This window comes from Taurulus bubalis (genome assembly GCF_910589615.1).
Source record: "Taurulus bubalis genome assembly, chromosome: 4".
In the NCBI taxonomy this organism is placed as follows: Eukaryota; Metazoa; Chordata; class Actinopteri; order Perciformes; family Cottidae; genus Taurulus; species Taurulus bubalis.
Genome location: NC_136592.1, coordinates 15,685,624 through 15,706,130, shown reverse-complemented (window position 1 = coordinate 15,706,130; position 20,507 = coordinate 15,685,624). Strand labels below are relative to the sequence as shown.

General features: G+C 40.8%; 3 protein-coding genes across 3 annotated transcripts in view; 2 read left to right on the top strand and 1 right to left on the bottom strand.

The window, feature by feature from the left end:
- Positions 1–2,150: 2,150 nt before the first annotated feature.
- LOC306735218 (uncharacterized protein) lies at positions 2,151–4,345 on the top strand. The gene is made up of 3 exons (XM_079216669.1): positions 2,151–2,475; positions 2,659–3,066; positions 3,923–4,345. Exons 1-3 carry the CDS (start codon positions 2,172–2,174, stop codon positions 4,258–4,260), a joined length of 1,050 nt encoding a protein of 349 aa, XP_079072795.1. The 5' UTR covers positions 2,151–2,171; the 3' UTR covers positions 4,261–4,345.
- A 1,324-nt stretch (positions 4,346–5,669) lies between these two features.
- On the top strand, positions 5,670–13,710 carry cog4 (component of oligomeric golgi complex 4; the record flags this gene model as incomplete). Its single annotated transcript, XM_079216462.1, has 19 exons — positions 5,670–5,804; positions 6,625–6,707; positions 6,845–6,959; positions 7,120–7,294; positions 7,562–7,755; positions 8,317–8,422; positions 8,620–8,777; positions 9,008–9,066; positions 9,151–9,275; positions 9,376–9,494; positions 10,160–10,326; positions 10,429–10,594; positions 10,861–10,923; positions 11,008–11,121; positions 11,554–11,646; positions 11,726–11,809; positions 11,895–11,996; positions 12,253–12,381; positions 12,865–13,710. 19 exons carry the CDS (start codon positions 5,670–5,672, stop codon positions 12,997–12,999), a joined length of 2,322 nt encoding a protein of 773 aa, XP_079072588.1. The 3' UTR covers positions 13,000–13,710.
- A 197-nt stretch (positions 13,711–13,907) lies between these two features.
- Positions 13,908–20,507, bottom strand: part of gnao1b (guanine nucleotide binding protein (G protein), alpha activating activity polypeptide O, b) — a gene marked incomplete at its 5' end in the record, with an annotated part of 6,935 nt that continues 335 nt past the window's right edge. The window contains 6 exons of the mRNA XM_079216739.1: positions 13,908–15,593; positions 15,689–15,842; positions 16,579–16,708; positions 16,821–16,949; positions 17,042–17,202; positions 17,446–17,587. Of these exons, the coding sequence (XP_079072865.1) occupies positions 15,406–15,593; positions 15,689–15,842; positions 16,579–16,708; positions 16,821–16,949; positions 17,042–17,202; positions 17,446–17,587 (904 nt within the window). The 3' untranslated portion in view covers positions 13,908–15,405. The remainder of the gene's footprint in view (positions 15,594–15,688; positions 15,843–16,578; positions 16,709–16,820; positions 16,950–17,041; positions 17,203–17,445; positions 17,588–20,507) is intronic.

Below are 20,507 nucleotides of genomic sequence, written 5' to 3'. Positions count from 1 at the left end.
CATGGGAGCATTATGCTACACTCGTGTGGGGATTACTGGACCTGATTGCTGCAGATATTACATTCAAAATATATATATATTATATATATTTGTTAGCTGTTTAGCGAACCATTGCAAGTGCCATGTTACTGGTGATTACACATGCACAAAAAAATTCAATAATCCTTTATCAATGCCTTTTATTATTCTCTGCATTTTACCCATCCTTAGTAATTAAGGAGCAGTGTGCTGCTCTGAAGCACTGGGGCTTCAGTGTCTTGCTCAAGGACACTTCAACATGAAACTATTGCAGGGATGAACCGGCTACCTTGTGGTTTCAGGACGACCACTCCCCATGAACATGATAACTTTACATAGTACAAAAGTACAAAGTACACGGACATACAACTTCATTAATAAATACATCGTGAAATGTCTGTACTTTCATGGATATGTTTACGTTACGCCGTTAACAGGTTACGCTTGCGCATGCGTCTCAAAACAGAATAAAGATCTAAACTCAACATTGAGCATGAATTGAGAGCGCTGTATCAAATCTACAACCCTGTTTTAAAAATATGTGTACATCAGGTGGGTACATTATACATATTATGGTATATAAGTGTAATATTATGAAATGAAATGTAGTAGTAGCAAAACAATATTCAATATAGTACATCAGTGTTATACAGCAATAACACTCACGTGAATATTTTGCAACTCTTTTGGTGTGAACACGGCATTAGGCATTGACAAAAGAAAAAGAAAAACGCAGCTCCTCCTTTCTATGATCATAAAACTGATTTATGGCAGCTGACCTGTTGTTAAATGTGGCTCCGCCCACTCAGCTCGTCAGCTTCTCGACGAGTGCCATTTACTTGCCATGTCCTGGCACTTGAGTGTTGAGTTGCTGCAAACAGGTTGCAAACTCGCTGCCTGGCTGAGACTCGCAGCAGACACGTCACAGACTCGCCACTCAGCTGGCGCTTGGCACAGGGTGCTGGTGCCACAAGGAGGAGCTCGCCCTTACTGAAAAAAAGTGAAAGTTGAAAATATAAAATCTGTTACTAAAACTGAAAAAATATATAATTTTTCAAAGTTTAACAATAAAACTTGATTTTTCAGGTTCACATTTTTTTTTTAAAATGACAAAACATACTACCTGAATTTAGCTCCATAGTAACCGCATAAATCCACCGGATCCTGTTATTTAACCTGGCTAAGGTACTGGAGTGGGGATCAAGTAAGCGGGGGAAGAACGCGCTTGACCAAGCTTTTGCGGGCAAAGGGACTGATGGGGAAGGTGTAGGAGTTGGGAACCGGAAGGTGACAGTAACATAAAGGATGCAAGCTGCCGTTAAAAACCACCGAAGAAGAAGAAGAAGACCCTTACAGTTATCTTCTTTTTTTTTAAAAAGACGGTGATTTTGTAACTACTGAGCAGTGTAAATTACACAATATGTCCTTTCCACGGCTGCGAGGCTGAAGGTGATGTTAATCTGGGCCGCAGCGGTGAATGCTGGGTGACGATGAACCAGGAAGAGGGGACCGCGGAAGAAGCGCCGATTGGCGTTTTTTTTCAAAACAAACAAACAACTTTCAGTAAGAGCCAAGAAGAGGAAAGGACATTGAACGGGCCTGCGTCGGTATGGTTCATTTTACTGCTCATGTATCGCCGCCTCCCGGCTCTGATGCATCTTCAGCGACGTCGACGGCGTAGTGTCACGAGAGATGTTTGCCTTCAGGTTTATTTTAACCCTAAATATGATCTTCCTATACCTAACCAAGAAGGCTTGTTGTCTAAAGCTAAGGAGACTGTTGGTACACTAAAGGCAAACAGCGTTTTACTCTGTCATCTTTTTCTATCACATTTGAAATGATAAGAAGCCAGAAAAAGCCACAGGTGATCACAATAGTGCTGAAATGAATGTAATGTGTATAAACTGAAATGAATTGTTAGTAAAAAAAATGGCAGATACTTGCTGTGCTGCTTTTCCAATTGGTTTTGCTTTTCCAATTTTATGACATTTTGTACACTGAACAATTAATCAATTATTTAAAAATATTCATCAAAGTGTAATAATTAGTCGTTAGTTTTCCTTTTGTTTTTCTCTTGTTTAGTGGAAGAGGCTAAGGATGACAGAGGTTCTGACACCTTCATCATGTTGAATGAAGCTGGTATTAAGTCTGCTATGGAAGGCGTCCCAGAAGATGTGCAAGGACGTCCAGCAGAACAAATAAAACAGGAAGATGCGAGTGATGATCGACCTGTAAAACGCAAACGAACTAAACGCAGCTTGATTTGGAGGCACTACGAGCAACCGGACGGTTTGGCTTCTGCTCGCTGCAGCATTTGCATGAAGTCACTTCCCTTTGAAGGCTGCGGCACTGGCAACCTGTACAGGCACTTGTCAAGTAAACACCCGGAGGTGTTTTCTCAGCTAGCAGCAGATCGGCAGCACCCACCACCACCACCCCACTCCTCACAGACCTCAGGTGTTAAGGGTGACATAAACCTAGAAAGAATATAATCTTAACTGCAGTACAATATCTGCAGAATTTTGATCGCACTAAACAAATCATTAGTTATGTTAAATAATTATATCAACTTATTAATCATTACTGATTTGTTAGTTGCAAACCTAATCATAATGATGTTTTCTTCTTATTTAATGGCAGTGGTTCCAGATGATGAAGACTACGACACCCCTAAGTCTACCGTGAATGCCACCCTGGAATGTGCACAAGGAGGTCCAGCAGAACAAATTAAACATGAACAGGCGAGTGATGACCTCCCTATGAAATGTAGGCGGAGTAAACGCAGCTTGATTTGGAGGCACTACGAGCAACTGGACAGTTTGGCTGCTGCTCGATGCAGCATTTGCATGAAGTTAATGTCCTTTGAAGGCGGCGGCACCAGCAACCTGCACCGGCACTTGTCAAGGATACACCCGGAGGTGTTTTCTCAGCTAGCAGCAGATCAGCAGTACCCACCACCACCCCACTCCTCACAGAGCTCAGATGTTAATGACACATTGATGCTACCAGAGACCGTTTGGGCGACAGAGAAGCAGAGACCGTTTTCTGGTAATGTATTATAGCTCACTGTTGTTTGTATATATGTGTGTGTGTGTGTGTGTGTGTATGTATATATATATATATATATATATATATATATATATATATATATATTTATTATTTTTTTATATATTTATATTATTATTTATTTATATATATATATATATATATATATATATATATATATACATACACACACACACACACATATATACAAACAACAGTGAGAAAAAAGAAATATATATATATATATATATATATATATATATATATATATATATATTTCTTTTTTTTCCAAAGACACTTCGGAAAATAATTGACATATAAATATGTTGTTTTTACAAAACCTTTGCATTTATTAGAAGATAAATGTTAAATATTGTCTTAACACCGACCTAGATAAAATACTGTACAAAATGTTGATTAAAATCGGGCAAAGAATAATAAAAACAAGATGATATGTGAACCACATATTTTGGGCCAGCTTTTTGTACTTGACAGCATGAAGACATTTTAGTTGATACCAAAAAGTATCACGGTTAGTTGGATACCTAGCTCTGCTTTTATGAAATTAACATTTAGTTTGAAACATCAGCCTTTATAGTCCAACTGGAAGAGAAGTAATAGGAAGGTAACGCAACGTCCAGCACATTATTTAAGTAATTGTGTTGTCATTTTCTTAGTAATTTTAAGAAAGCAATTCGGTATCTTAGCAACCATAATCCCTTTTTATAAATTGAGTGGATTCATCTATTAATTTATTGAATGAAATTTAAATAATATCTATTTTTTTTAACTTTTGCATTCTGTATTCAAGATTGTAATGACACTAACCATGGGACCTTCTCTTTCCCGCTTCTGACAGGCTTGTTCAAAGCGTCTGACGGAGAAGAGCGTCGTCTGTTCAGGAGAGTGCGGAAGCTGATAGGAGCTCTGAGGAGAGCGCAGCCAGAGGAGTTCCAGGATCTGGAGCATCAGAGGGAGCTGCTTCAGGAGCTGCGTGGAGTGAATGCCAGAGAGGCAGCTGCAGAGAGGGAGCAGATTGACTCATTGAGGACAGCACAGCTGGAGGAAGCCAAAGACTTGAGTCAACAGAGAGAAGAGGTGCAGAAGGAAAAGACAATGCTTATGAAGAAATGGGAAGAGCTTCAGCAGGAAAGAGAAAGACTAGTCTTGTTTTCCCATGGACAGCAAGCCTTCTGATTTTAGATATTCTATAAAGGCTTTGGGACTAATTCAAATGCATGTTAATGTCAAAATGTAAACAACATTTTTAGTAAAATATGTGTATTTGAAACAATCAATGGACAGTTGTTTTTGTTTCTGTCACAGCTGTGTTGCACTGCTTCATCCTTCCTCTACTGGTCATTTTCGTCCTGTCTCATTGAATTGTGTGATGCCTGATGTCCTCTTGCATCAAATGTAAAGACATTTGATCCAGGAAAAACCTCTTACTCCCCTCATCACCCTGCATGAATTCAACGCTGCAACAAGCAATTTTAAAATGTGTATATAGTGGGCAAAGACCGGTCATAAAGAAGATGAGTTGACTCACACCGGTTTAAAATCAAAAGTTTATCTTATAACTCCAATGTGTACATTTGCCATGGAATTGGAATGATGACAGTAGAAACTGACATGCATCAGAGGGTGTCATGCAGTTACAACATTTTAGATGCAAATTATTATGTTTACAGTGAGAGCTTGAAATAATCAAACAAATGTAATTGATTCATGCTTTCTCTTCACTTTTATTAACCACAATACTCAATATTGTCACGAACAATTGGTATGAAACTCAGTTGACCTTAAGACAGATAATTAATAATAAGGGTAGCATCCTTGTTGTTGAAAGAGGATGTTTAGGCATATATAATGTTAGGTGGGATCATTTAAAAGTGTATTTGCTTATAGATTTAGAGGCAGTTTTTATTTATGGATCAAATCTACTGGAGCATCATTTGTTAGACAGGAATACGCTACTGCCTTTCATATGTTGATGTGCAACACAATAAGATCATTCGATTTCCATAAACTCTCCTTTACTGAATTAATACATCACTAATGATGGTAGTGAGTGGGGCCAACTTTATCCTGAGTAACTTGGATATTGTTACTTTTTAGTTCATATTATTGTTGATGCATGGTGACAGAAGTTGCTGAGGCAAAACTTATTAAATATTAAATATTCACTGTGCATATTTCTAACTTAGATCACAGCAAACCTTAGGTAAGGTACTATTTTAACACAATATCTCTGATTGAATGAACCCATGGAATAAACTCTTCTATCATTCGCAAGTACACTAAACGTACAACGCATGCGTATAGAGTGGGTTTTAAACCCAGAGTGTGACTTATCAGGTAGTGCTTCTGAACTGCGACAGCTCGCTCCACCTTCAAGGTATTGTGTGGGTTCGTGTTAGAGGTGGTTAAGGACAATGTTTCGGCCATGCCTGGGGTACATTTAAAACAATGAATCAATGCTCCCCTTAGACTGTATAAATAATGTAGCCACCATTTTCCTGCGAAGAGGCGCCGCCTGACAGGCTGAACTCAGGGATCTCCACCATACGATGACGTGGTGCTGAGTCCCCCTGTATCGGCGGAAGATGGCTGACAGCGGGGCCATCGCAGCGAAAAGATGCGACTCTGGCTCTCTATCCTCCGTGAGCATGGAGACCCTCTCAGCGCTGACGGAGCTGGAGGACCTGGAGAGAGTCTACCGGCAGCTTTGCGCGGAGGAGGTTCGTATGAACCGCCATTAATGGCAGTTTGCTTGACGTAATTATACACTCACTGTCGTTATCCACGTAAACTTCCGGGACGCTGCTGGCTCCAAACAAAAACTCTAATAATCTCTAAATAATTAAGCTCACGACTTGTCTTTGCAGGTTCTGCAAAAAGAAAAACCCACACCGACCTAGAACCGGCACTTAGACATGTTAGATATGTTCCTCGTGTATATTGACTTGATATGAGTGCTTCCACTTCACATAAATGACAACTTGTCTTTCGGCTTTTTGTGCATCAATTCTGAAGGTCTGTTTTTAGACTTTTTAACTGATTGACAAGAATATGTGTGGAGATCTCACTCTTGGTACCACACGCACAGTTGTGTCCATATGGTGTTTTTATCCATGATTTGTTTGTGTCATTCAGCACAGCAAAGAAGACAGTACTATACCATGAGGGCTTACTAGATAAAGCAAATAACACATGAAGTCAAGCTCCAGAAGCTTAATTTACGTATATGTGGAGTCCTATAATAGCCCTGTTAATGCAATATGGTTATTCAACTCACCCTACACTCATTGTCTAATAAGGGACTAGCCCCAGCCCTCTCTACCAGACATCAACATGCAGATAAGTCGTTAACGTATGTATGTTCTTTGAATTATTTATGCATGTTTTGATATGTATGAAAGCAGTTGGACACTGGATCAAGAAAAACATTTGAACATGTTAAAACGTGTATTGACGTTGTAGCGACGTGCATAGTATATGTGATCTGTGAGGAAGATGCTGAACAAAATATTTTGTCTCATTATATGCTTTGTAATACAGAAAGAAGTGGATTCTGAGCTGGACAGACTGGTGGGTCAGGAGGGGACCATACACACAAAGATGCTGGCGTTGCAGAGGATGGGGTACAGTTTGTAAATCAGTATAGTTTCAAACGCACCCGGTGATCATCTTTTATTTGAGCTCCAACCAACACTATCTGTGTTCTTTAAATTATACAAACATCTTGTTGTGTTAAAACAGCTGTCTCTGTGCTCTGTAGGCCCAACTTACAGTTGATTGGAGGAGATGCCAGTCAGTTGTCAGGTATGATCACATTTACCTGCAGCCTGGCTGAAAACGTCAGCCGCAAAGTCAGACAGCTTGACCTGGCAAAGGTAAGTACATCACGTCTAAAACACCTGTAAATGTTTCAACTGCTGCATACAGTGTGTTAGAGGTTTTTATTCAACTTTTGTATGGGTTGAAATTATTGCAAGAACGTCATACTAGATCACACACAAGGCTCTTAGTGTGTTTCGTATCTTGTTTTTGTAGACACGGCTGTATAGTGTCATCCAGCGTGCTGATGATATCCTTGACCTGAAGTTCTGCACAGACGGCGTGCAGACAGCTCTTCATAACGAAGATTATGAGCAGGCTGCTGCCCACATCCACCGATACCTCTCTCTGGACCAGTCGGTTATTGAGCTTAGCAGGCAGGGAGAAGAAAGTACGAGGCCTCTAGTTCTCTGTCATAGTGCATAGCTCCTATGTAGTTGTTCACTGCCGTGAAAAAGTACTGTTATCTTATCTGAGTTTTGTGTTTTTGTACTATTTTGACATGGAATTTTTTCCCATCGTTATAGGATTGTAGTTATTTATGTAAGCATATCTCACTACACTGTCAGTATAAATTAAATTGAGCTACAAAATAGAGACAATATGCATCCAGGCTTGCACTGTAACACCGTAAAACCAATGCATCATGTCTCCACAGGCAGTGTTGTGGATGCCAGTCTGTTAATGCTGCAAGAGGCAGAGAAGAAACTGAAGGTCATTGTTGCTGAGAAGCTGGATGAAGCTGTTGCAGCAGTCGACCTCTCACAAGTGGAAAGGTTTTTCAAGATCTTCCCTCTGTTGGGCCTACACCAGCAGGGCCTCGCCCGCTTTGGCCAATATCTCTGCAGTCAGGTCAGTTGTGTTGTTGGTCCTGTTTGAGTAAAGCTCAAAAACTTGATTTAAGTTTGGTGGAACGAGGCTGTGGACCAATTAACAGTTGGTGTGTTTATTGTACAGATCCAAGGATTGTTATTTTCTTTGATGCACAACCTTTTTGGTATATGTATTCCTTGGATCACAATGTGTGAATGAAGATCAGATGGAGATTATGGATGCAACTTTACATTTTCTCAACATCTCTCTTTTCAATTCTCCTGGTCTGTTACCAGGAGAATTGTGCAGCCTTGGTTTAGGACCATACATTCTGAGGGTTTCTTGATCCTGATGTTGCTCCCATTTTACAAGTGTCAGCGAGATACTTGAATCAAAGTAAAGTGTTCCCTCTCTGTAAATACATGTGGATAATGACCTGCTCCATAAACAAAAAGAGAAGGCACCATGAGATCATCTGATGTTTTATGATTGTAAGAAAATGTTGATCATATGAGATAGTGAATATAGTTGGTCAGAAATAAACACAGATATGTTATGTCTCATTTTTGTCAAACTTTTTTCATATGCCTATTATCACAGCTTGCCTCCAAAGCTGAGGAGAACCTGCTCTTGGCTACTGGAGGAGACCTCGGCGAGAAGAGAGCACCGCTGGTATTTGCAGACACTTTGACGTTGCTGCTGGAAGGCGAGAAATCCTCTCTCTCTCTGTCTCTGTCTCTCTGTCTCTGTCTCTCTCTCTCTCTGTCTCTGTCTCTCTGTCTCTGTCTCTGTCTCTCTCTCTCTCTCTCTCTGTCTCTGTCTCTCTGTGTGCATCTGTGTGTGTACATGTTCTTATTTTTTGCTTTGAGTAGACTCCTCTAAAGTGTTGGTGTGTGTTTACAGGTATTGCTCGTGTAGTTGAGACTCATCAGCCCATAGTAGAGACGTATTATGGTCCAGGTCATCTTTATCCACTTATCACTCACCTGCAGCAGGAATGTGACCAACAGGCCCAGAAAATAGTCGACAAGTTCATCCAGCAGAGAGGATACCACAACAAAGTGAGCATGACATGTTTCACTGCATACCTGCATAATACAAGTATGTTTTGTTACCAGGGTGGTAATTTGTCTTTAGCTCACCAAACAGAGACAGCAGCATAAAAAGCAGTTTGTAAAAACAGACACATAGATATATTACACTAAAACGGTTCATGTCAACGTCTGTGCTTCGATTTACTCAGTCACTTTGTTGAGTAAGAACCCACTGTGGACTTGAATCTTCCCTCTAGTTTCAGGTCGTGCAGAGCAGCATGATGAAGAGCGTGCCAGGGGAAATGATCGAGCCCAAGTATGTTTGTCTCAGCAACATCCTGCTCTCCTCTGTTATTGTCTGTGTGGTATTTTTGTTTATCCGTCTGTCTCACCTGAACAGGGAACTGGACCCTGTACTGACTGAAGTAACCCTGATGAACGCGAGGGCCGAGCTCTACCTGCGCTTTTTACGCCGGCGTCTGTTGGCCGACTTTGAAGTCGGGGATGCTCAGAGCGTCACACAGGGTAGTTTTACATTAATGCACAGATTCCCTTTTGAGATGTTGAGCTGAAAAGCTATCTAAAATCTAAAATGCTATTTCTTTGCACATATTTGAACATCCAGAGCATCAGCAGAACGTGGAGAAGCTCTTGAAACACTGTTTGCTGAGCAGGACGATGCAGGAGCTGATTGGCTACTATGTTCCAATGGAAGAGTACTACATGAGAGAGTCCGTCAACAAGGTGAATTAGTTTTATACAGTATATCTATATTAGACAAAACTATCTAATAAGTGACCTGCTGGTCATCTCTGCTTGAGGCTAGAAGCTTGAGGCTACATTAGTCACGACTATCATAACACACCTGAATCTGTGACCAAGCTGTAGGCACCAGATTTCGACAAGGAAGAAAAAGGCGTGGAATAATAATCAGATGATATATCTGGTTTCTGCTCCATCGATTCTGATTCTTTCTCTTTTTTTTTACTCTATTTTATTCTTAATGAAATCTTATTATCCATTTCAGTTTTGCCTAATTACATTAAGGTAGAAAAATAAGTTCAAGTGTATAAAATATATAATAATGATAATAACTACAAAAAACAAAATAAAGTAACCAATTTGAGTCATACAAATTAAATAAATATACATTCACGATTCCACACATTTATCTATATTCTAGGTGTTAGAGGGATGTGGTCGGGATTCTGATTTTTATTAATATTTTAAAGCTTATTTTGGCCAACTAACTGAAATAAGTGCACATGCGTTACGGTGAGAATGATCTGATCAACCTTAACAATGAAGTCAACTATGTCATCCCTTTTTAAGAACAGATTTGAATATAAGATAGTTTCTTGTGAAAGTGTTGAAGATTTAGGATAATAACAGTGTATTTTCCTCCGCAGGCTGTTACTATGGATACATATGAAAAGGGCCAGCTGAACTCCAGTATGGTGGATGACTGTTTCTACATCGTGAAGAAGTGCATCAGTAGAGCTTTATCCAGCTCCAGCATCGACGGCCTCTGTGCCATGATCAACCATGCTAACTCTGTACTGGAGTCTGATTTCAGGTGCTCACTCTTTCACGTCACAGTTGGCATATTCAATACTTTTCTTCTTCTTCTATCTTTTTTTATGTGCCTCTTCCTGCCCCATCTCTGTCCACTTGTCAGGGAGGTGTTGTATAATAAGCTGCGGCAGGGCTTCCCAGCTACGACGCTTCAGGACATCCAGCGTGGCGTCAGCAGTGCGGTCAGTCTAATGCAGAGCAGTTTACAGCAGGGGAAGTTCAACACAATGGGCATCGAAAGCGCTGAACACGCTAAGGCGGCATTTCTGGTAAGATGCAAAGACAAACGCATAAATGTGTATGACTCTACCTCGCTCTCAGGCAGTATCTTAGACATTGTCGGCCAGACTAAAAAAACAGCATCAGCATGGGTGAGAAATCAAATACATGAATAACCTTGACCTAATCTAAGTAAGGTAATATTTAAAGGAAGCACTACATCAAAACGTTTGAACCCTTTCTCAAAAGGTACATTTAGAATCAAGAAACACTTAAAAGTTCTTTTAAAAAAGTTTTTTTTCTCTCTCTATTTCAGGTGACTCTGAATAACGTTGAGGTGTGTAGTGAGAATATCACAACTTTAAAGAGGAGCCTTGAGGTAAATTGCACATATGTGCTAGTACTCTGCATCTATTCATCTTGTCATTATTGGAGATTTACTTATTTTTGTCTTTCCTCACAGAACGACTGCTCCAAGTTGTTCAATCAGGGCCCTGGCTCTGGAGAACAAGCTAAAATTGAAAGCTGTTTGTCCGACCTTGTCAACACATCCGCCAAGTTCAAGGATCTCTTACAGGTTGGTAATAATAATAATAATGCATTTTATTTGTAACGCACTTTTTATTCATAATAATCTCAGAGTGCCACAGAGCCAGTACATAGTTAAAACAAACTATTAAAAAAAATATATTAGCTGACAGTGATTTAACACAAGGTCAAAAACGCCTTCCTGAATAAAATCCACACATGTTGAGATCTGGTAATATTTTTCTTAAATAAACTTACATTTTAAGGAGATGGCTATTCAAATTACTGGTGTAATTTCACAGAAGAAGGATGAAACCCTCCTGCCAATGTTTGAATAGGTTTTATAGAAATGTAATACAGCACATGTGTCTAGGTCTTGTACTGGAGATGTGTGTGTCAACATGTGGTACTACGAGCCTCTTTGTCTCAGTGTCCGGCCAGAGTTAAATGTTGTGTCCGCTGATGTGATTTTACTTCACAGGAGGGCCTGACTGAGTTAAACACAACAGCCATCAAGTCTCAGATCAAACCCTGGATCAGCAGTTTCCTGTCCATCACACACAACATAGAAGAGGTAACGGACTAAGAATAGTGAACGAAAATAAAGTAGAGGTTACGAAATATGTTGCTGAAACAGCTGGTGTTCCTCACAGGAGGAGTTTAATGACTACGAAGCTAATGATCCCTGGGTGCAGCAGCTCATCGTTAACTTGGAGCAGCTCATGGCGGAGTTCAAGGTATCTTGTCCGTGCAGCTATGACTACAAAATATAAATGTATCCTTCCTTCTTGTCATTTAAACTTCTCTATGCCTCCCCACCAGACTGCTTTGTCTCCTATCATCTACGACACTCTGACCAGCCTGATGACCAGCTTGATATCTATTGAAATGGAGAAAACTGTTCTAAAATGCTCATTCAGCAGGGTGAGGAGCCGGGCTCGACCACAAGGTGGCGTCGGGCACCCTCTGCATCACATTGCATCACATCACTGACACATAATGATAAGCCGGAGCAATGATTTATTAATGAGTTCAGAAAGGCCTGCAGGGGAGGGTGCCTCCTTTTGTCACGATAGCATCTTCCTATTTTGAGCGTGTTTACAGTGATTAACCGCTGATTGAATGTTAATACTTTATGCAACATGAAGTCCATTCACTGATTCTGATTGTTCTGTCGTAGCTTGGAGGGCTGCAGTTCGATAAAGAGCTTCGGTCTCTTGTGGCGTACCTCACCACCGTGACCACCTGGACCATCAGGGATAAGTTTGCTCGCCTCACACAAATAGCCACCATCCTCAACCTGGAGCGGGTAATTTAGATCCTATCACACGCATACACTGAATAATTGTTAATGATAATAATGTTTAGGCAGTGGTGGAATGTAACTAAGTACCTTTACAGTACATGTTTGAGATATTTGTAAGTATTTTAATTTCATTCTACTTTATAATTCTACTTACTCCCAAATTTATTTGACCACTTTAGTTACTTTATAGATTAAGATTTTATATACAAAGCATAAGAATTTTGTGAAATATGATGCTTTGTTAATACTGACAATATATAAAGGAGTTGAATTAGCTCCACCTCAACCGTGTAACAGTAAAATTGGACATCCAGTTGAACTTGGGGTCCATAGATGCAAACCATGAAGCTGTGCTGCAAAACTGCCTTATTAATAGTATAACCTATTTTACATTTTGCTGGAGATTCTTACAATTTTGCTACTATTACTTTTGTAAATGTGAATACTTTCTCCTGGTTTACTCACATGCACCTATTTGTTCTGCAGGTAACTGAGATCTTGGATTACTGGGGCCCAAACTCGGGCCCGCTGACATGGCGGCTGACCCCGGCGGAGGTGCGCCAGGTTCTAGCACTTCGTATTGACTTCAGAAGTGAAGATATCAAGAGGCTGCGACTGTAACTCATGAACCACTCCGCTGGGCACCAGTGATAGCCGTGCAGTACCCACCTTGTGACGCTTTGCACTAAAGAGCTCTGCACAATCCAGGTTTAATCCATGTTTCTGTAATTGGAGGTGGGTGGGCAAATGGCATGGGATTTGCTTTTTGGCTGAAACAAAAACGCTCATCCTGGAGATTTCAGTCAGGTTTTTCAGACTCTGCCCTCTGCTCCACACACGGCTCATGTCTGTATCACATTTACAGCGCAACTTTTATGGGCATAGTCTGGGGTTAATGGTGAACTATTTGATACAAATTATCTGTAATGTATGAGACTGTGTAATTTAAAAAGCATAATTGTGTCACACCGGGAGTCCCAACTTGTTAACCTGTAGCTGGCTCTGAGAAACGAGAGCACAGTGGGACCAAGGAGTGGAGCCGTCAGTGAAACAGAGTAGTAATGAACATCATACCCATTAAACTGACAGAAGCAGGTCAGACAGCTGATCCAGCCTAGTCATTCAATATATGAATAGCTTCTTGTCTGTTATGATGGAACACTTTTAACCTAATAAATTGAGAGCCGCTCTGCAACGCCTCTGATCCCTGCCATCCTCCACAATTCACGAAGTGCTGCTCTGTTGCTATGTAAGACCTGTTCCCAATCTTTTATACATATTTCTGACACTAAATACAAAGCTGTGTTCACTGGGCAATGAAGCATTAAAAGTGGTCCATTCTCATAATTGTCAGCCTAATTTCCTGGTTTAACCTCAATTCTCTGCAAAGATTAAAGCAGGTCAGTGTGTATTTAAACCTCTGCTGAGAGGATGGCGCTGTGAGCATGTTTGTCATCAACCCTTTTACCTTCGTAAGTGTAATCAGACTCAGACCACAAACAGCAGGAATAGTTAGGAAAAGTGTGGCTTTAATGTAAACACAACATTCGATTGGCTCAGCACAAACATTCCACATGAGAGCAACCAATAAACTACCAAATAGGATGGGGTGCAGCACAAAAACATTCACAGTAAAAAAAAAAATCTGGTATAATCATAATATATATACAGTACGGTGCTTTTAAGGTGAACATGGAAATAGGATATAGGGACTGATATGTGATAGATAAGAGTATAGAGAGATGGGAGAATTTCTGGGTGCACAGGTGAAAATGGAGAGCTGTACTTTTTCCTCTGTGAAAAGAGAAACGTGACAGGCGGGTGAGGGGAAGAGGGGGACGGGGGGGTGGGGGGGGGGGGGTAATGGTTCCCTGTTTACTGATCGGGGAAGAAGAGGGTTGGGGGAAACCCACGACTCCCCAGACAGAGGCCGTCTCAAATGATGTTGTTCTTGTGCAGTCTTCTACTTCTACACAGATTCACATTGAATGGTAAAGCACCACACAGAGAACAAGATGTCATTGGAGGGCTGCTTTCTACCCTCTGAACCGTACACAGGTGTCTGTGTACCCCCAGTTTTTCATGTCAGGAAATAAATATGTGGCACGGGATTTCAGGAGGTAGAAGGAGGCATGTAGGGCATGAGGTTTAAATTAATAAATCATTCGATGATAACAATCTGTTATTTAAATAATATTACTTAGTATGATAGTATGAACATTTCTGATTCTAATCTGTCCTCAGATGGTTGGCACCGATGTTTTTTTTTTTTTTTTTTTTTAAGCTATCATTGGCTGCTAGGCATTTCCTCACGCTACAGGAGGCCAATGGAAATGGGTAGCCACACTGAACAGAAGAATCCTCTCATTATATTTTAAAGTAAAAGAGAAAACAGAGAGTGGAAAAGACCTGCAGGCTACTCAGTCATGTGTGGGTCTGAAGGAGAGGGAAGCTTTGTCCCTTCTGAAAGTTAAAATAGCCTCCTTCCCAACCATGACCCTCAGCCACGAGTACAGCACCTCCCCAACATCATCATCATCTCCACCTTCCACACACAGCAGCTCTTCAAACGCAGCACAACAGGCTATTTTCAGTACAGATATAAATGCCTCGAGACTTGCACATAAAAACGTCACATAAAGAAAGGGACAGTAGTCCGCGCAGAGGTTAAAAATTACATTGCACTCTCCTTGCGTTGCATTTCCGAGTTTTGCAAAACGAGGCTCCAGCTGAATACAACCCTGTATCTGCTCCTTCTCACCTTCCCAGTTGTTGACAGTCGTCAACGAAACATGAAACATTCAGCTCAAAAACACGTTTTTATAAGACCAAACTGGGGTTGTATACTGAAATCAAAAATGAGAGGAAGGGAACAAATCATGGCAATAATCCAGTGTGGTGTCAAACGGCAGCTCTTTGGGTCCATTTGGACGTGTAGAATTACATATTAATGTGTTTAAGTATCATCAAAATTATCATTATTAACACCTCATACTCTCCATAACAACCTCTGTGCTTGGCCAGGCCTCAGTATAAGCCACAACCTCTAAGGTTGTTTGCAATAATGATGTCAGTGACGGCATCAAACACTACCTGGATGTTTCCTGTGTCTGTGGCACAGGTCAGGTGACAGTAGATCTCCTTATTAGGAGAGCGGTTCTTACTCTCAAACTGAACCTGAATATATGCAGTAGCATCGTCGTAAGTATTAGCACCTGGAGACAAGACAGAGAGAGAAGAGCAGACAGCATGAAGGACCAACATGTATCACTTTGCTCGTGAGGATGCTCTGCTAGAAGATGAAACTCACCTGTGTATTCTGGAAAACAGATCGTCAGCGGTGACTTCTTGATCTTGTCACTAAACAGATCCTTCTTGTTGAGGAAGAGGATGATTGAGGTGTCGATGAAGAACTTGTTGTTACAGATGGAGTCAAAGAGCATGAGTGACTCATGCATGCGGTTCTGCAGGAAGTAGAGTAGAATAACTTAACTCAATGACAAAATACCAGTGTAACAACTGTGATTTAAAAACATGTATTGTTCAATGTTTTTTTTGTCAATTATCAAAGAGGAACAGAACAAATAAATGTTTAAATCTTGTGTGTCTTTCCTGGTATCTTAACCACAGGCACCAGGCTGACCGCAGTGGAAGAAAGTAAACAAATAATGTATTAAAAGATGACTAAATAAATGTTGCTGTTTATTTTTAGTGGTAGTTTTACTGTCTGTCCTCTTCTGTTGGGGTTTCTGCTTCCCCAGGACATTTGTATTTATTCAAATTGAGGGTCTAAGAATATAGTTAACAAAATTGGGATATTAAAATAAGAGCATATGCTCTGTAACTATGTTTGACTTGACTTGAGTACAGATTCAAATTTATAATAAAATTGAGATGTGAGAAAAGACACAACAAAGTGTGCTGGCTTTGTCAAACTGTAACTATCAAGGATTTTTTTTTTTTAGCATTTGCTTTTAATAGATAGGTAACGGTGGTGTGCAGATGGGAAATGGAGACGGAGAGAGACAAAGGTCCAAAGTGAGGATATAAATGCATCCCCATCCAGAATCACATTGGTGATGTTGCAGTTGCTTGTCTCTAAATCTCTCAGGAAACCGGGACGTCTTTAACATCCGTCAGAACCCCTCAGTGAATTGTGCACCAGAGGGATTCAGGCTGAATTAACTGAGTCACACTTACAGTTGTTTCATCTTCATGGAGCACCTGGTCGTATCCGCTCAGAGCAACGCAGAAGATAATGGCAGTCACATCTTCAAAGCAGTGGATCCACTTCTTCCTCTCTGACCTCTGACCCCCAACGTCAAACAGCCTGGAAAAGGTGCAAGAAGTCAGTTCAGACATCGAGCTGTAATCCCTAAACCTAATCGTAAACACAATGCCAACGACAAAGGCCAAGTTGTCTTCCGCTGCATGTACCCTACCTGAAATGGAGGTTTTTGAAGGTGAAGTGGGTTTCGACGATACCAGTAGTCTTCACTCGGGTTCTCAGGATGTCCTGCTCTGTGGGCTGGTAGTCTGGCGCCCCAATCCGGTCTAGACTGTCCAGGTAGCTGATAGAGATAAAGATCAACAAGAATGTGGGTTAGACGACTGGTGTCTCTTTTGCACATCAGGGTTCTTATAGTCCTTTCGCTCCACTCACTATTGAGCAGAGTCGTTGAGTTGGTATTCCCGAGCACGGCTGAAGCACTCCTGAGTCCCAGCATCGGTCCATACACGCAACATAGCAGTGAGAAGCTCTGCAGAGTACGGCTCCGTGTCCTCCATACGACTGACCACATCGCACACCAGCTTAGCATCGGCCTGGATGAATATGTTTCATAAAATCAGAGAATGAGGAGCAAATTTATATCTGTGGATTAATGTTGTTGTAGTGAACTTATAAGTTTCATAAAATGACAGTTCCAGTTTCACTTCCAGTCAATGTGAGTGACATCAACTAGATGTCTTAATCCAAATCGCTACACATCCCATTTCAACCCTTAAATATAAATAAAATATCAATTTCAGGCGGTAGGTGAGCATTTGAGCTAGTGGGTGACTAACTTTTCTATCCTTGTCTCCAAACTCGATGCCCAGTGAGTCCATGGCTCGGAGGATGGCCGCCAAGCTCTGGATGGTGTTGCTGTAGACCACAGGCTTATACTGCTTCACATCATCCCCAGAAAAGCCATCTTCATGGATAATCCTGCAGGCGCAAAAAGATATTAGCACAAAGACACATGTATGGGTTTAAGAGAATAACCATCACATATCCATATGTCCATACAGACCAAGATTATTGTGTTTTTTACAATGACAGGTCCACGTGTGTGTGTGTGTGTGTGTGTGTGTGTGTGTGTGTGTTTGCCAGGTGATTCTTGGCATCAAACACAACACATATTATTGTCCCCTCTTTCTTCTTCCAACAATCTCTACCTAAAACACATCTTTCAGTGTGTCAGTGTATAATGGGATGGAAATTGATTACATTCTCAGTCTGCGATCTGTAATTGGACAGTAATGTGATATTCAAGCCATTTATAATTTATGATGGGCGATGGAGTGGAATCAGTCAGAGCACTAATCAATCGCACCACACAGATCTGTACTGTTACATTTAGTGCGGCACAGTTAAACTGCTTATAGTCTGGTCATCATTAAATTGTCCATCAGCACACCCTCCTTGCCCTGACCTCATGTACACTGAATCTATAAAATATATCAGTCATAACTTCCTGACACATTGAAACTTCACCAGCTTCTCTTTGCCTCTTTTGTGATCTGTGCTTGATGTTTGAGCAGGAACATAAATTAGGGATGATGGTTTTTCACCCAAATATGTTTAATAGCAGTGCCAACTGGCTACCTCCAATAACATCATAGCAATTAACAGTTTTATGAAATAAAACATTAGCCTTCTGGGTAAAAGAACAGAGGTACAGTTTCACACAGCAAAGGTCGTTAGATAATTTAGGGCTAAAACCAACAATTTGTTTTTGTATTATCAATTTATGCACCGATTAATCACTTAGTCCAAAACCCAAAAGTATTCAAATTATTAGAATTTAAGAAAAAGAAAAGCATCAAACCTTCACATTTAAGTAGCAGGAACCAGTGTATGTTTTGGATTTCTGCTAAACACAAATGACTGAAGGGATTAATTCGATCATAAGAATAGTTGCAGAATGAATTTTATGCCAATAAACGAATTGATTAATCAACTTATTGCTCCAGCGCTAAAATAATTGTGACTATTGTGTAGGTGTAAGGTGCTTAGTGGGAAACCCTAAGAGGTGCATTTCATTTACATTTTGTGCATTCAGCTTATGCAAGATACTTATGGGTCTCACAGGCCAAAGAAGTTAAAATTACAGAAACTAACGATTACTTTATTGATTAATCAGCAAATGATTTCTTGATTCCTCAATTAATTGTATTAAAAGTGTAAATGTGTAATTAAAAGTAATTGGAAATCCGGCTGCAGGGCTCATCTTTCTGTAATTTCGTCCAACCAGCAGTAAAGATGGTTATCATAGAGAAGTAAGAAAACAGGTAAATATTCACATTTAATAAAGACAGAAAAGGGATTTTGGGCACTTTTTACTTGTACAAATGACTTAAACCATTAAGAGGTTATCCAACTGCAGATTCATTTTTAATTTATTTGACTAATCGTTGTAGAGTTCAGTATGCGGTAAGTGATGAAAACTTAACTGATCAATCACAGGCTCCAAAAAAGTCTAAAAATAGACACGACTGACATTTGTACAGTCCATCACCCTCAATGAAGTAGCGTCTTGTTTCATTCATTAAATCCAAACATCAAATCCAGCTATGAAACTCAATTATTACATTTTTCTGACCATTTTAAGGTTTTTAAAATCGTTTTGCTCAAAATTTGACTCTCTCTCTCTCTCTCTCTCTCTCTCTCTCCCTGTTTGTGTCTCTCAAACACACACACACGCACACACACACACACACACACACACACACACACACACACACACACACACACACACACACACACACACTACAGCAAGCGTAGTTTCACTCTCTTTGCAATCAAAACCTCCACCACACATCCAGGCCTGGATCACACAATTTTAAATGCTCAACCTTTATACTAACCTACACATCGCGTGATGATGATGATGATGATGATGATGAGTGGTAATATTACAGCAGAGCATGTTAAACTTGCCCCCCAACACCTAAACTGTATGACCCACACCTTGTAGGCAGGTAACACCCATCCATCTGATGCTTGGTGAGGCTAAAACAAACCCTGAAACGTATTTGTAAACACTATTTGGACCCAGTGTCTTGTGTTCAGGGCACAGCATTGATTTATGGACGACCAGAGACCATGCACAGGGAGGGTAATGAGGTGAAGGGAAGAGGAGGAAGCAGGGCATGGAGGGAAGAAGGGAGGGAGGGAAGGACGCAGTCAGTGCATTGCAGGCCGGGATGCGCTGAGCAGAACGGAGGCAGAGAGAAACACTGACACGGGGAGATGTTGAACAAGACAACATGTACAACCTACAACGGACCGTGCCTTTTCCGCAGTAAAATATCTAGAAACTTAACTAAGAGGGTTAGAGAAAATAACAACAGTGATTTAAAACATCAAAAGATGATTTAGCTTAGACATGGGAAGGTTTAGATGCGGTTTTTGAAGCCATATTTCTGCGTAAATCCGCTTTATAGGCAAAGTACTCCCGGCGATATCGGGCACTTAAAGCCATTAAGATTAAAAGCAGAGGTATTCACTAATGGAGCTGTAGTGACCTCAATGTAATTCTCACACACACACACACACAGGCATAACACGCACGCGCACGCGTACACACACGGAGAAACAACACCCACATATCACCAGTCGCACATTCACTGTAGTCAAGTAACAGCCTTATTAACTACATTTCAGCACCCAGGCAGTGAACAGCACCCTGGGTCGCCCCGGGGCGGCCACCGCAGCCTCACTGTCCGTCTGCAGGAGGTGCTCGAGTCACCGGCACTCCTCCGGTGCTATACGGCCTCTCGAAACATGGCGGCTCAACCTGCCTTAGCAAAGATATGGGAGGCGCAATCTCGGGCCTTTTACTCAGGCGGAGTCGGAGAGGGTT

Coding starts and splice junctions, on each gene's coding strand:
- LOC306735218 (XM_079216669.1), top strand. CDS start 2,172: ATGGAAGGCGTCCCAGAAGATGTGCAAGGACGTCCAGCAGAACAAATA. Junction 2,476..2,658: donor CCACTCCTCACAGACCTCAG/GTGTTAAGGGTG, acceptor ATTTAATGGCAG/TGGTTCCAGATGATGAAGAC. Junction 3,067..3,922: donor GAAGCAGAGACCGTTTTCTG/GTAATGTATTAT, acceptor CGCTTCTGACAG/GCTTGTTCAAAGCGTCTGAC.